At 38.9% G+C, this 14,785-nt stretch overlaps 1 protein-coding gene across 1 annotated transcript in view; it reads right to left on the bottom strand.

Moving 5' to 3' along the window:
- Positions 1-8,328: 8,328 nt before the first annotated feature.
- Positions 8,329-14,785, bottom strand: part of LOC117321599 (zinc transporter ZIP6-like) — a 31,286-nt gene continuing 24,829 nt past the window's right edge. The window contains exons 10-14 of the mRNA XM_033876071.1: positions 13,533-13,583; positions 13,012-13,108; positions 12,295-12,447; positions 11,361-11,548; positions 8,329-10,945 (exon numbers count right to left, since the gene is read on the bottom strand). Of these exons, the coding sequence (XP_033731962.1) occupies positions 10,808-10,945; positions 11,361-11,548; positions 12,295-12,447; positions 13,012-13,108; positions 13,533-13,583 (627 nt within the window). The 3' untranslated portion in view covers positions 8,329-10,807. The remainder of the gene's footprint in view (positions 10,946-11,360; positions 11,549-12,294; positions 12,448-13,011; positions 13,109-13,532; positions 13,584-14,785) is intronic.

Raw genomic sequence — 14,785 nt, 5'->3', positions numbered from 1 at the left:
ACCCTTCCTCTGATCAGACAGCAGCTGACGTAATTCCTTACCCCCTCCTCTGATCAGACAGCAGCTGACGTCATTCCTTACCCCTTCCTCTGATCAGACAGCAGCTGACGTAGTTCGTTACCCTTCCTCTGATCGGACAGCAGCTGACGTCATTCCTTACCCCCTCCTCTGATCAGACAGCAGCTGACGTCATTCCTTACCCCCTCCTCTGATCAGACAGCAGCTGGCGTCATTCCTTACCCCCTCCTCTGGTCAGACAGCAGCTGACGTCATTCCTTACCTCCTCCTCTGATCAGACAGCAGCTGACGTCATTCCTTACCCCCTCCTCTGATCAGACAGCAGCTGACGTCATTCCTTACCCCCTCCTCTGATCAGACAGCAGCTGGCGTCATTCCTTACCCCATGCTCTGATCAGACAGCAGCTGACGTCATTCCTTACCCCCTGCTCTGATCAGACAGCAGATGACGTAATTCCTTACCCCCTCATCTGATCAGACAACAGCTGACGTCATTCCTTACCCCTCCTCTGATCGAACAGCAGCTGACGTCATTCCTTACCCCCTCCTCTGATCAGACAGCAGCTGACGTCATTCCTTACCCCCTCCTCTGATCAGACAGCAGCTGACGTCATTCCTTACCCCCTCCTCTGATCAGACAGCAGATGACGTCATTCCTTACCCCCTCCTCTGATCAGACAGCAGATGACGTAATTCCTTACCCCCTCATCTGATCAGAGAGCAGCTGACGTCATTCCTTACTCCTCCTCTGATCGAACAGCAGCTGACGTCAGTCCTTACCCTTCCTTTGATCAGACAGCAGCTGACGTCATTCCTTACCCCCTCCTCTGATCAGACAGCAGCTGACGTAATTCCTTACCCCCTCTTCTAATCAGACAGCAGCTGACGTCATTCCTTACCCCCTCCTCTAATCAGACTGCAGCTGCCGTCATTCCTTACCCCCTCCTCTGGTCAGACAGCAGCTGACGTCATTCCTTAACCCTTCCTCTGATCAGACAGCAGCTGACGTCATTCCTTACCCCCTCCTCTGATCAGACATCAGCTGACGTCATTCCTTACCCCTCCTCTGATCGAACAGCAGCTGACGTCATTCCTTATCCCTCCTCTGATCAGACAGCAGCTGACGTCATTCCTTACCCCCTCCTCGGAACAGACAGCAGCTGACGTCATTCCTTACCCCTCCTCTGATCAGACAGCAGCTGACGTCATTCCTTACCCCCTCCTCTGATCAGACAGCAGCTGACGTCATTCCTTACCCCCTCCTCTGATCAGACAGCAGCTGGCGTCATTCCTTACCCCATGCTCTGATCAGACAGCAGCTGACGTCATTCCTTACCCCCTCCTCTGATCAGACAGCAGCTGACGTCATTCCTTACCCCCTGCTCTGATCAGACAGCAGATGACGTAATTCCTTACCCCCTCATCTGATCAGACAACAGCTGACGTCATTCCTTACCCCTCCTCTGATCGAACAGCAGCTGACGTCATTCCTTACCCCCTCCTCTGATCAGACAGCAGCTGACGTCATTCCTTACCCCCTCCTCTGATCAGACAGCAGCTGACGTCAGTCCTTACCCCCTCCTCTGATCAGACAGCAGATGACGTAATTCCTTACCCCCTCATCTGATCAGACAGCACCTGACGTCATTCCTTACCCCCTCATCTGATCAGACAGCAGCTGACGTCATTCCTTACTCCTCCTCTGATCGAACAGCAGCTGACGTCAGTCCTTACCCTTCCTTTGATCAGACAGCAGCTGACGTCATTCCTTACCCCCTCCTCTGATCAGACAGCAGCTGACGTCATTCCTTACCCCCTCCTCTAATCAGATTGCAGCTGCCGTCATTCCTTACCCCCTCCTCTGGTCAGACAGCAGCTGACATCATTCCTTACCCCTTCCTCTGATCAGACAGCAGCTGACGTCATTCCTTACCCCCCCTCCTCTGATCAGACAGCAGCTGACGTCATTCCTTACCCCTCCTCTGATCGAACAGCAGCTGACGTCATTCCTTATCCCTCCTCTGATCAGACAGCAGCTGACGTCATTCCTTACCCCCTCCTCTGAACAGACAGCAGCTGACGTCATTCCTTACCCCTCCTCTGATCGAACAGCAGCTGACGTCATTCCTTACCCCCTCCTCTGATCAGACAGCAGCTGACGTCATTCCTTACCCCCTCCTCTGAATCAGACAGCAGCTGACGTCATTCCTTACCCCTCCTCTGATCGAACAGCAGCTGACGTCATTCCTTACCCCTCCTCTGATCGAACAGCAGCTGACGTCATTCCTTACCCCCTCCTCTGATCAGACAGCAGCTGACGTCATTCCTTACCCCCTCCTCTGACTAGTAAATTGACATTATGCCGCTCTTACATCCTTCAATAACCTGGTTACCACAAACTCTCTCCTCATCTTACCAGTAAACAAATAATCTAAAATCTCTCTCACCACTTATGATCAGTCATGTTCGACTGGTTTCAAGATTCTCACACTGAACTTAAACTACCCTCCAATATTATCAGACAACATATAACCTCAAACCTCTCTCCTCTGATCCAATACAAAAACTTAACTCAGACTTCTGTCATCTATGTCAGTCACCAGCTCACCTCAACGGTCTCTCCCGTCCTCTGATCAATATAAAAATTGAACGATTTTGACCTCAAGAAGTTTAGTCCTGAAAAACTAAATAAATAAAATAGATGTTTTACACTAAATCATGTTATAATTTAAACCCCAAATAACATTTATGTTGAGTATCAACTTCCTAAAAAGGTTATCAAATAAATAGGAAGCAATTAATCAGAACACTTAACCATTACCTCAACCTAACTACTACCATGTTAACGTATCTACTACCATGTTAGCCTACCTACATGTTACCCTAATTTACTACCATGTTCAACTAACTACTTGCATGTTGAACTAACTACTACCATGTTAACGTATCTACTACCATGTTCACGTAACTACTACAATTTTAAGTAACTACTACCATGTTTTAAAAAAAAGCTTCTACCATGTTAGCGTATCTACTACCTTGTTACCTAACTACTGCAATGTAACGTATCTTCTGCCATGTTAGCCTAACCACTATCATGTTAACGTATCTACTATTATGTAAGCCTAATTACTATCGTGTAAACGTATTTATTACCATGTAAGCCTAACTACTACAATGTAACCTTACTACTGCTATGGTAAAGTAACTAATACAGTTGTCACATAACTACTACTATGTTAACGTAGTTACTATCATGTTAACGTACCTACTAACATACCTACCAATCTAGTACCATGCTATCTTAGCTACTGCTGTATTCCATGCGTTAATTATTTGTACCTGTAACCTATAGTGACGACTGTATAACCTTTATATATAAAACTGATAACAAGTTTGAATCATAAACTTTGAAGATAATTGACATGTTATTACAGTGTTAAGATGTGCAAATAAAAATGCACAATGTATTGTATTGATTGAAGTTCATGAAAAAGTTCGACATACATGTATACTCAAGATCTCTTACTGGACACATTTTGAAGGTATTGTGCATTTTTTTTATAAAAGTTAAATCCTGTGATGGTTCGTGTTACAGACTCCAAAAATGAGATTGAGTTTGGTTTTAATACTTTTATTTGTAAGAGATTACAATGTAATAAAAGACTGTATCGTCTGATAAAAATATTTTACAAAAAGAAATGGCTTAAATCATGGAAAGCTGCATTTAGAGATCGATCATTTAGAGATCGATTGTAAAATATAATTAGATCTATAAATAAAAATTGTCGAAGTGTGAATTATCGGTAATGTTCGACTTCCATGTCGGTTAAAGCACATAGGATCTTTATCCCAAATGTCTTCTTTCTTTGTTCATTAAAGACACAAAGTCAGTTAATTCTAATTGTCAAAGCTATCTGCTGCAGTTGATTAATCAGTTCGTTCTAATGTATGCAGACGACGCCGTCCTGTTTTTGGAGGTCACACCGACCTTCAAACATTCTAGACTTCTTCCATTCGCTTTCTGTACGAGGGAATTTATATGTTAACTTAGACAAAACGATGGTTTATTTAGGAAAAGTAAACGTATTTATCCGAAAGATTTTACTTATAGTGGTATATTCATTGACTTAGATAGTAGACACACGTCTTTACCTTGGGAAAAAAATCAACAATGGTAATTTTAAAGTTTGTTTTGAATCACTATCCTGTTCAGATAGAATATATATTTCCTGCTAAACAGGAAAACGAAAATAATACATATTTACATTGTTTTGTGCTGATTTTTATTTAATTAAGCCTGTGAAGTCTGGGCATTGGGACATTCATTGTTTTCTAAATCTGTTTGGCGACTGCAAGTACTTCTACTATCTACTTTGAGACAGATATCTTACCTTCACAAATTAGTAATTACACTTAGTTATAAAATGCTGTAATAGAATACTGGCTTAAACTCAAGAAGGCTAGTTTATTTCACGCTTACGATCATGAAATGGATGTGTTCAGTCTAAGAACCTTTATGAGAGAAGAGGAGTCCTATTTGTTTGTTGTGTTTGACCTCATTAACACAGGAACATTTTTTTTTATATAAATCAAGGGGGTGGTGGGGAACAGGTTAATTAATTTCCCTACAAATAAAAAAGAGATTTGTTATTTATGGTTAAATTTAACCAATCATTTCCCCCTATTTTCCTTAAACAATCGTTCAACAAATTTGCACATAGTATGACTACAGCATAAAGGGAAGTACCATCAGCAAAACATTTTACTGTAGTGTTAATAGCGTCAACTATACCATTAAAAAACCCTGTAGAATACATAACATTGTCCCAAGGGGAACACCGGAGCTAATAGCCACCCACTAAGAAGTCTTACTGTTTTATAACTTCTCTTGGCTCTCTATTATCTGAATAACTTTGGAACCATGATAAAAACTCCCCCTATGTTTTATTTTCGTAATATAAAACGTAAATCCGTATGTCATACTCTATCAAATGCCTCTTTTAATTCGTATCGTTATTCCTATATATCTGAAGAGTTACAAATGACATCAAGAATGTGTTACAACAATAGATAAACAACGACATAAATTAATGGTAAAAATATTTAATATATGGGCATACACAGGACTGTATAGAAAAAACACGAAAACCGATGAATAAAGAAAGGATTTCAAAATAAAATCATATTTATGTATAATGCATATTTATATAGGTGATATACAATCTAGTAATCATGAGTTATGACGATTAACTGATTGTTTGTAGAGTCGCCAGTTCTGAATTCAGACTGAGAAGGTGATTATAGGGAATTTGAATAATGAACTTATACAGATAATTAAAATCATATCATTTTATCCCCTTACCTACTATAGAAATTATAATTTTCAATTCAAGTTAAGTCTTTTTTTAACACAGGTAAAATCAGTTAATTTCTAGTTACTGGGAAAATACGAAGTGACTTTATTTGGAGGGTATAACTCAGAAAAGCTGCTGCTTCCTTAAGAAGTCTTGGATTTATAAGATCGGGACCAACTGCTTTTGAACAATCAGGATTAGATAAATAGAGGTTACACAACGAGTGATTGTTGGATATGGAATTTATTTCACACGAGTAAGTTATTTTTTAAACGTTACAAAAGACACGAGCTTTAGCGAGTGTTTTTTGCAACTTTTAAAAAATAACTTACGAGTGTGAAATAAATTCCATATCCAACAATTTCGAGTCGTGTGACCTGTTTCTACCACAATAATATCGGCTTGAATCAAAGGGAAACGTGGTCAAGTATAATTTCGCGTATGCAAATAAAGTTCACCGGTGACGTCCGGGACCCGGTGATGTGACGTCATTAGATTATTGATGACGTCAATAACAATTACAGCTTGGGTCAAAGTTCACCGTGTTAGCCAATCAAAATGCGTACAGAGTTTATACCACGTGTTAATCAACAGCTGTAATGATTAACTGATGGTCTGAGAGTTGAATAACACAGGGTATTGTGGTAGAAGGAGTAATATCATTCCTTTCATTCAGTAAACACAATTTGCTTTATCAGAATCAATACTAAGTGTGGAAGTATAAGTATGAATGGGTGGAACACGTTTTACTAGAAATAGTGTACCTATAATTTAACACCAAGATGTGTATTTATTACCCAGGATTTCACAAAGTTAACCGGCTAATTTAATTTTATATTACGTATTATACTTGCGCATTTGTTCTTTATACTTACCACTGTCCTTTATAATTCCAAATCTCTAATCAAAATAATCCTTTGCTCTTCCGATAGTTTTCGAATTTCACCTGTCATCTTTGGAGGTTCTCTGCTACAGATTGTTATTACTTTGTTAGGAATACAGTGTACGGTGTAAGTAATCAGTAAACAAATCGACAGACGCGTCTAGATCATTAAAGTTTTCCTCTATACATGTCATACTTACATTGGTCATAAAGCCAAATGATGCGTTTAGTCACGACTATTTCCGTAGAGATATATCCAGACTACGTAGAAAATGCCGATGATACATCAAAGGCTGGTCTACAGCACGTTTCCCTACAGAACATTTATCTGTTCGGACGACATTACTAACATAAATTACATCAAGCAGAGAAGATGAATTTTCGGAGGATAAGATAGGAAACAAGGCCATCTACGACAAACCAAATTTTTGAAGCAGTTCACGGAAATATGAAACGGATTTGTACAGTGGCCTCTACTAAATTCAATTCTACCCAAAAGTATTCAGCAGTAGGTAGCTGTAAGTCTGGGCGATGTTGAACGTGTATTTGATTTCTGACGTAGACAGGCACTCCTCCACCACACGATATGATACAATGTGACAAAAAGGGTCACAATAAGCTGATAGTACTAAACATTATATGTCAATCTGAGTTTGGAGACTCTGGACGTTAAGATATACAAACGATTATTCGGAATATTCATAGTAGTCGTTGAAATTAATTGAAAGGAAGTTAGAACAGAAGATATTCACAGAGCAACAGATTATCTCAACATTGACAAACCTGTCCTGTATATTGTATCATATATATAATGGTAGCGAGGTTGGCATTATATCACATCAATACCGGTTTACAAAAGTCTGAAGCAGTGGCTCGAGTCGAATTTATTGGTTACCAGGTTCAAAGAAAATCTATGTTGACAGACACACCATGCGAACGATGATTGCCGAGAAGTAGGAGATATCCAAGCGCTGTGCTGCTGACGAGGTTTCATCAGAGGGCTGAAAGTCAATACCTGCAGCAGCATTCTTCAAAACAACTGATGTGGTACCTTCCTTTGGTTATTCCTGGAAACCGGGGGGGTGGGGTTCTGACTAAAGCACGACATGTATACTGCTCGACGTCGTCTATATGAAGATTTAAGTCTCGGGTTTGCTACTCAAGCATACCAATACCATGTGGAGGGATCCACGAGTGTCTATCCCCTAAGTTACCAAGTAAGCGATGTCTGCCTTTTAGGGCGACCATAATCCTATCGATATCGATGTCCGACAACAATGAGACACCAGCACTGGGATATGATCCGGGAAATAAATTAAGTTGGACATAACCCACCCCGACTGGGTTGTTGAGAAGTAGTTTATTGTGACTAGATTGGTCAAGGCCGACCCAGACCGAGTTAAACTCGTTGGAGAAGAAAGTCGTGGGGTAAACATAGATATTTAAGTGCAAGTTGGAGGTCGATTTTCAGTATTTTAAAATATATGGCTTAACAAAGCGGTAAAGAAAGATAACTCTAGGCAGATTCACCGGGTATCTATTACAGCGGCTTCAATTGCAGCATATTTTACAGTAAAAAACATAATGGATCCCTACGATTAGCGGTAAATAGTTAGTTACCTTTCCATGGCTGACATACATGTATTTATATTAATTTACAATTAATAACGCATTTTTTTCACAAATCCCAAATTGAAATTAAAATCGTAAAAACGTAGCATTTACTAAAAAATTAGAGTCAATTTGAAATAAATGAATGGAAGTGTGTCAACAACACAATAGTTTCACTTGTCCAAATTGGTGCCTCAACACTCTTTTAACTATATTGTGGAAAAGTTTCGTGTAAGGTTTTTGCAATAAGGAAAGATAATTAAATATTGCTTCCAGACAGGTCAGAATTAATTTCGGGCATGTTTCAAAATGTTAGTTGGTTTCATTTTTGACAGTATTTTTTGCTTTTATTTTGTCCTTTTTTTATGTGTAATCAACTGTAAACACATCAAAACAGCGTGTCTAAAGCACAGATACTACAATTGATTATACATTTTACAAACAACCAACTCCCTCACATATTGTATACACTTTGTAATCTTTATTAGTCTAATATACATGATGATGTATCACAAGTATTTGTATTCCTATAATCAATACTGAAATACAAAGCTTATCAGAGTTAATTATGCCAACGTAGCTTCAAACATCTATATTTGATTGTAAAAATCTTTAAAATCAAAATTAAAAATTAAATTATTTGTAATTTTCACTACGCAAAGCTTTAAAATATAGCTATTATAAACATTTTGATTCATGCATTAAAAAAATAAAAAAATGTAAATATTCCTCATGTTATAAAAAGGGTTTTGTGACCCCAAGACATATAATGTATTTTCCCTACAGAAGACCAGCTTCACATGTATTGGTCAAACTTTAACAATGATTTTGACAGAAAATAGAACACAGCGACTAATCAATCATACAAACAATGTAATCATAGCAATATGCATGAATGAACACAATTTTAAATGTCACTGATGGAAGCATATACAAGGGAAACCCTTCAAAATTGTACCACACTCTGACCGAAACGGAGAATATAAAGATCTATACAGGCCCAGTGTACAATTTATATAAAATCATGAAATATGAAAATATAATTAGTGTCAATACACCATCCCCGATTTAAAGCTGTTCACAGATCTTCCTGCAAAAAAGGTTTGGATGATACCGGGTACATTTAGGTCGCATTAGACAGGTTCTACTGTACGTACATGCGAAACCATGTAATGTATAACCATACCTCATCTCTCCCTTCGCTTATACCAGCAACATTAACTTGGTAATGGTTTCTCTAGAAGTTAATGATGTTGATATAGAAATCTTCCGTACGATTTTGTACACAGGATATCAACTAAATCGCAAGGTCATGTCCAACGTATACATAACGCTACCATCGACATGTACCAGGCGAGTATTGCACATTCTTTCTCGTTGGAAATGGATTTCTTACAGATATGACAGATCGGCATTAGAACTTCTAACAGCGCCCCCTGTTGTATCTCTCTGATTTACCTGAACACTACTGCAAGAAGCCCCTTATCTTGTGTACATTCCTAAATAATGTTGACGAACGTCAAAATATAAATTAAAGTTATATTATTTGTGATCTTTGTTATTCAAGTTAAAATAATACCAACATATCATTAAGGAATGAAACATTCACCTCATAACAAACAAATTATATATAGTAACACATTACAAATATAACATGTGTATTAAGCTTTGTATAAAAATATTTCCGCATATACTATACTATACTATGTATGATATCGTATTCGTGAGCGGTTAGTGGCAATGAAGGCCTGTATTTTTACAATCCGGGCGGTGATTGGTAGGCTATTTGTGACTGAAGCACTCGTCAGAACATTTTTTGTTTTGTCTTATACAGCCTGATGTATCATATTGATTAAACAGGTTGTAGAAGTCCAGCTCCACTTTGTGAGCATTGTGTCCCATTTATTTTTGAAATAAACAACATTTAATTTAAATATGACTATGGATGTAGGAATAGTAATGTGTATCAGGGTTTTATTTCACTTAGCCACACTTTATGTAGGAAAAATTAGAACTAGAAGCAATGGAAAGGCCAGCAATGTATGATAAAATATGGTGGTCTAACATTAATTGCGTCTGTGTTAGCGATATATAATCATAAAAAATACAATTTATAACACCTTTTACAAATGGAAACAAACCAGGGGCCAGTTTCATCAATATTCCTTAACTCAAAATTTTCCATGAGAACGCATTATAGATTGAAGTTTCCCTAGCTTAGACTGGTTTCCTTAAATTCTGTTATGATTTTTCTTTTGGAAAAAATAAGCGAAGGAATTTTTTTAAGTAAAGAACTATTGATTTAACCGGGTCCTGGTGTACGTGTCAATCCTCCATTGCCAATTCCTTAAATACACCAGCATGGCTTACACGCAGTGTATAGGGATAATTTACCACAACCACTCTCTGTATGGGAAAGTGGTATTCTTTATCCAATGACATCTCTATATTATATACACAGGTAAATATAATCAATCAAAAAATGTTTTGGGTTATTTGTTTCAATCAGGTGTCAGTTTTAACTTTTGTAACTTATACCTGTACATTGGGAGGTCAAGCATCTATTTCGTCTTACAAAAGTTCCTCAACGTGGACCTCGTGGTCTTAATTGTTAAATACCAACAGCCATCTAGACCCTCAATATGAACATTCTATAGACCAAAAACTCGAGTGTACAATTGACGTATATCGATTGATTTTAAATCTTATCTCCCTTTTGCTTACCCGTGATTGTACTTAATAATTGGTCAAATAAAAATAGTTACACTGTTCATTATTTAAATCAAAGTTTGTTCACAGTCCACAAAACGTAGAAGTAACACAAGCAATAGCTATTGGCACACGGTCGCTATTAGCATTGTAAATTTTCTGACTAATACTTTTTTATTTTTATTTTGTTTTGCGTACCGTATTTAGTCCAAACGAGCTGTAATGCATTTTATTGGATGGTTATCTGGTGTTCGAAGATAGACAGAAGCAAAAGGATGACAAGTCCGATCAAAAAGCCACAGTTGGTCAGGGCGATGAATATCACCTTCGACTTGGATTTAACGGCTCCGGAAATCATTTCCGGAATCTACAACAAAATGACAAGATATTATTGATCCGAACATGATCGTTAAGCATATAGAATCATAACAATACTACCAAAAAAAGTGACGTTAAATGTTGATTTAAAAGGAAAGAACAAAAGGCACGCACTATATTAGCACCTTTCAATAATAGAGAATAAGATACGATGGATAGAAATTGAAGTAAACTGTATCATGGACCGGATTCGTCCTTCTAGGTCTAGTCATTGATAAAAGTGAACCACCGAAACAATTATGCTTCCAGGAAGATGAACAGAATAATATTTTAAAGATTTATTATAACTTAACTCATTGCGATAGTATTAAGTTCAATAAAACTTTAAACGAAGCTCCCACAAGTTTCAGGACATTACGATTATCTGTACTACATGGATATTTCAATGATATAGTGATACGTACCATGTTTACAAGGGAGATGTAAAGGAAGAGGCCAGCTGTGACAGCAAATATCCACTGTCTGACAACGTTCTCTGTGGCGATAGACACACCCACGTATAGACCAACAAACGCTGTGAGGGCAGACAGGAAGTTCAGGCAAAGCGCTTTGGTCTTAGACACGCCCCCATTCAACAAAATGGCCAAGTCACCTATAAATAAATCACAAATCTAGGTAAAAGCAGGTGTGGCATATAAACTTTTTTATACGTAAAGCAATTTAATGTTTTTTTAATGATCTTTACAAGAGGAAAAAAAAGAAATATACCAAGAATGTCATAATGAAATGGTACGAGAGCTGAATGATAAGTTGTGAGCCTCATATTGAAGGAGGTACTCAAGAATGTTCTTTTTAATTGCTACAATTCTCTAACTATATAGAGCCGTGTACCCAAGGACGAGTCTCATTTGGTTAGTTTATATCGACGAGGAAGCACTTTAAAGTAAACAAGACAATCCGCTTTTGCAAAATGGACAAAATCGGTTAGGTTTAGGGTTAGGGTGAAAGAGTGTCATTCACGATTGTGACTTTAAATTGATTGAGCATCCGCCTTATTCACCTGATCTCGCTCCATCAGACTTTCATCTATTTACAAAACTGGAAACAGCTACTCCAGGCACTCGAATCCTAACCCTAACCCTAACGTACAGCGGGTGACTTTCTAACAGCAAAGAAAAGGAGTTCTATAAAAGTGGCATTGAAGCCCTTTCACACCGCTGGCAAAAGTGAATAGATACTGAAGGGGATTATGCATAAAAATAATACAGTACAGTGTGTACAATATGTCCGGAAAAATTCAAATCCTTCAATACAACTTATCAATCAGCCCTCGTATCATGTTGATGAAGGGGCTGAAAGTGAAGGACATTACATGACAGTGAAATTCAACGAACTTACCTAATTCGTGTGGTAGCTCGTGGCAGAAGACGGCAATAGAGGTAGCCACGCCCACAGGTCCGGATTGCGTGAAGGCTGCCCCTATGGCAAGGCCATCGGCAAAGTTGTGGATCGAGTCACCCAATAGCACCATGATGACAACGGTTGACCATCCTATAAAACCATAGAAAGTGACGTACTAATGCATATGCAGATAAATATTAGATCTACGAAAATACCTTAGATGTCATATACACAAACAATCCTGTGGCATCGATACCCTGAAATACAACTCGTTCTCATACATTAACTTGAATATAACAATGCAAAATTCTACTATGGCAACATTCTACTTAATCGTAGCACCACACTCTGGTGACGTGCAGGGTTATCACTTAATCCAAAATAATTACCATCAACCTTTTTGCACAAATATGGCGATCATGTCTGCTTTATATATCACCTTGAGACTACGACAAAGCAAATACCTACCGTCTCTTACTACTCCAAATACTTAATCCTGAATGCAATAGGCTTATATACGGTATGATATATTATAAACCCGTTTTTTATTTACAGTCGTAAGATGTATTAGCAGTTTCCGTAGTATTTTCGTAAATATCCAAGTGTCGATTATGACAGGGACAGTGTCATTCATTATGTATGTAGTTGTTCATCTACACAAAGAAATGGTGTCAGGAAGCTGATAATCAAAGCAAAACAATTAAAAATGAGTACCTTTCTTTTCTATGACCTCTTCTTGTTGTAAAGTAGCAGTGCTATCCCCAACAGTGTACAAAGCGGATTTTGACGAAGAATCATATCCGTTGTTTATCTGCAAAATACAAAAAATAGATATATTTCCTAATTCTCAATCTCAAGTTTAATTATCTCTTCTCCTTATAATTTATTATATAGTATGTTTTGGTTACGAAATTGGGTAGAACATTTTCTTCTCCTAAATAATATGTAATTTGGTACAACATTTTCTTCTACATAATATGTAATTGGGTACAACATTTTCTTCTCCTACATAATATGTTATTGGGTACAACGTTCTCTCCTCCTCCTATATAATATGTTGCATGTATTGGCTACATTTACAACATTCTCTTCTACATAATATGTTATTGGGTACAGCATCTTTTTTTGCATACACGATAAAACAAAATTTAATGTACATTATATTGCTCTGCTCCATCTTTTTAACACCATGTACATTGTTTTAATACACAATCACATAAACATACGTATCGTACCTTCTTCTGTCCCATCTCCATATCAGGATACATGTGAGAGTGACCGCGGTCCTGTGAAGGTTAAAATACATTACTGAATAGTGTATCATCGGTTGAACATTAACCTGGTCTGATAGCTACTCAGGTATTTTATTCCATGCAAAAAATACAAAAAAATGTCTATTGACCGCGAAATTTAACCTAGCATTGTCTCGGTGATGCTTGCTGTAAATTTTGTGTTATACTTGTTATACTTGCGGTTGTTCCAGTGGAAACCCCTACACCAGGCATGGTGTCATGGTGTCAGGGCAAGAGGAAAACCCTACACCAGGCATGGTGTCATGGTGCCAGGGCCAAAGGAAATCCCTACTCCAGACATGGTGTCATGGTGTCAGGGCCAGAGCAAATCCCTACTCCAGACATGGTGTCATGGTGTCAGAGCCAGAGGAAATCCCTACTCCAGACATGGTGCCATGGTGTCAGGGCCAGAGGAAATCCCTTCTACTCCAGACATGGTGTCATGATGTCAGGGACAGAGGAAATCCCTACTACTCCAGACATGGTGTCATGGTGTCAGGGCCAGAGGAAAACCCTACACCAGACATGGTGTCATGATGTAAGGGACAGAGGAAATCCCTACTACTCCAGACACGGTGTCATGGTGTCAGGGCCAGAGGAAATCCCTACACCAGACATGGTGTCATGTTGTCAGGGACAGAGGAAATCCCTACTACTCCAGGCATGGTGTCATGGTGTCAGGGCCAGAGGAAACCCCTACACCAGGCATGGTGTCATGGTGTCAGGGCAAGAGGAAAACCCTACACCAGGCATGGTGTCATGGTGCCAGGGCCAAAGGAAATCCCTACTCCAGACATGGTGTCATGGTGTCAGGGCCAGAGGAAATCCCTACTCCAGACATGGTGTCATGGTGTCAGGGCCAGAGCAAATCCCTACTCCAGACATGGTGCCATGGTGTCAGGGCCAGAGGAAATCCCTTCTACTCCAGACATGGTGTCATGATGTCAGGGACAGAGGAAATCCCTACTACTCCAGACATGGTGTCATGGTGTCAGGGACAGAGGAAATCCATACACCAGGCATGGTGTCATGGTGCCAGGGCCAAAGGAAATCCCTACTCCAGACACGGTGTCATGGTGTCAGGGCCAGAGGAAATCCCTACACCAGGCATGGTGTCATGGTGTCAGGGCCAGAGGAAATCCCTATTCCAGACATGGTGTCATGGTGTCAGGGACAGAGGAAAACCCTACTACTCC

The sequence above is a fragment of the Pecten maximus genome, chromosome 2 (assembly GCF_902652985.1).
Source record: "Pecten maximus chromosome 2, xPecMax1.1, whole genome shotgun sequence".
Classification (NCBI taxonomy): domain Eukaryota; kingdom Metazoa; phylum Mollusca; class Bivalvia; order Pectinida; family Pectinidae; genus Pecten; species Pecten maximus.
Note: the sequence above shows the minus strand (reverse complement) of the source record. Positions and strands in the feature narration are given on the sequence as shown.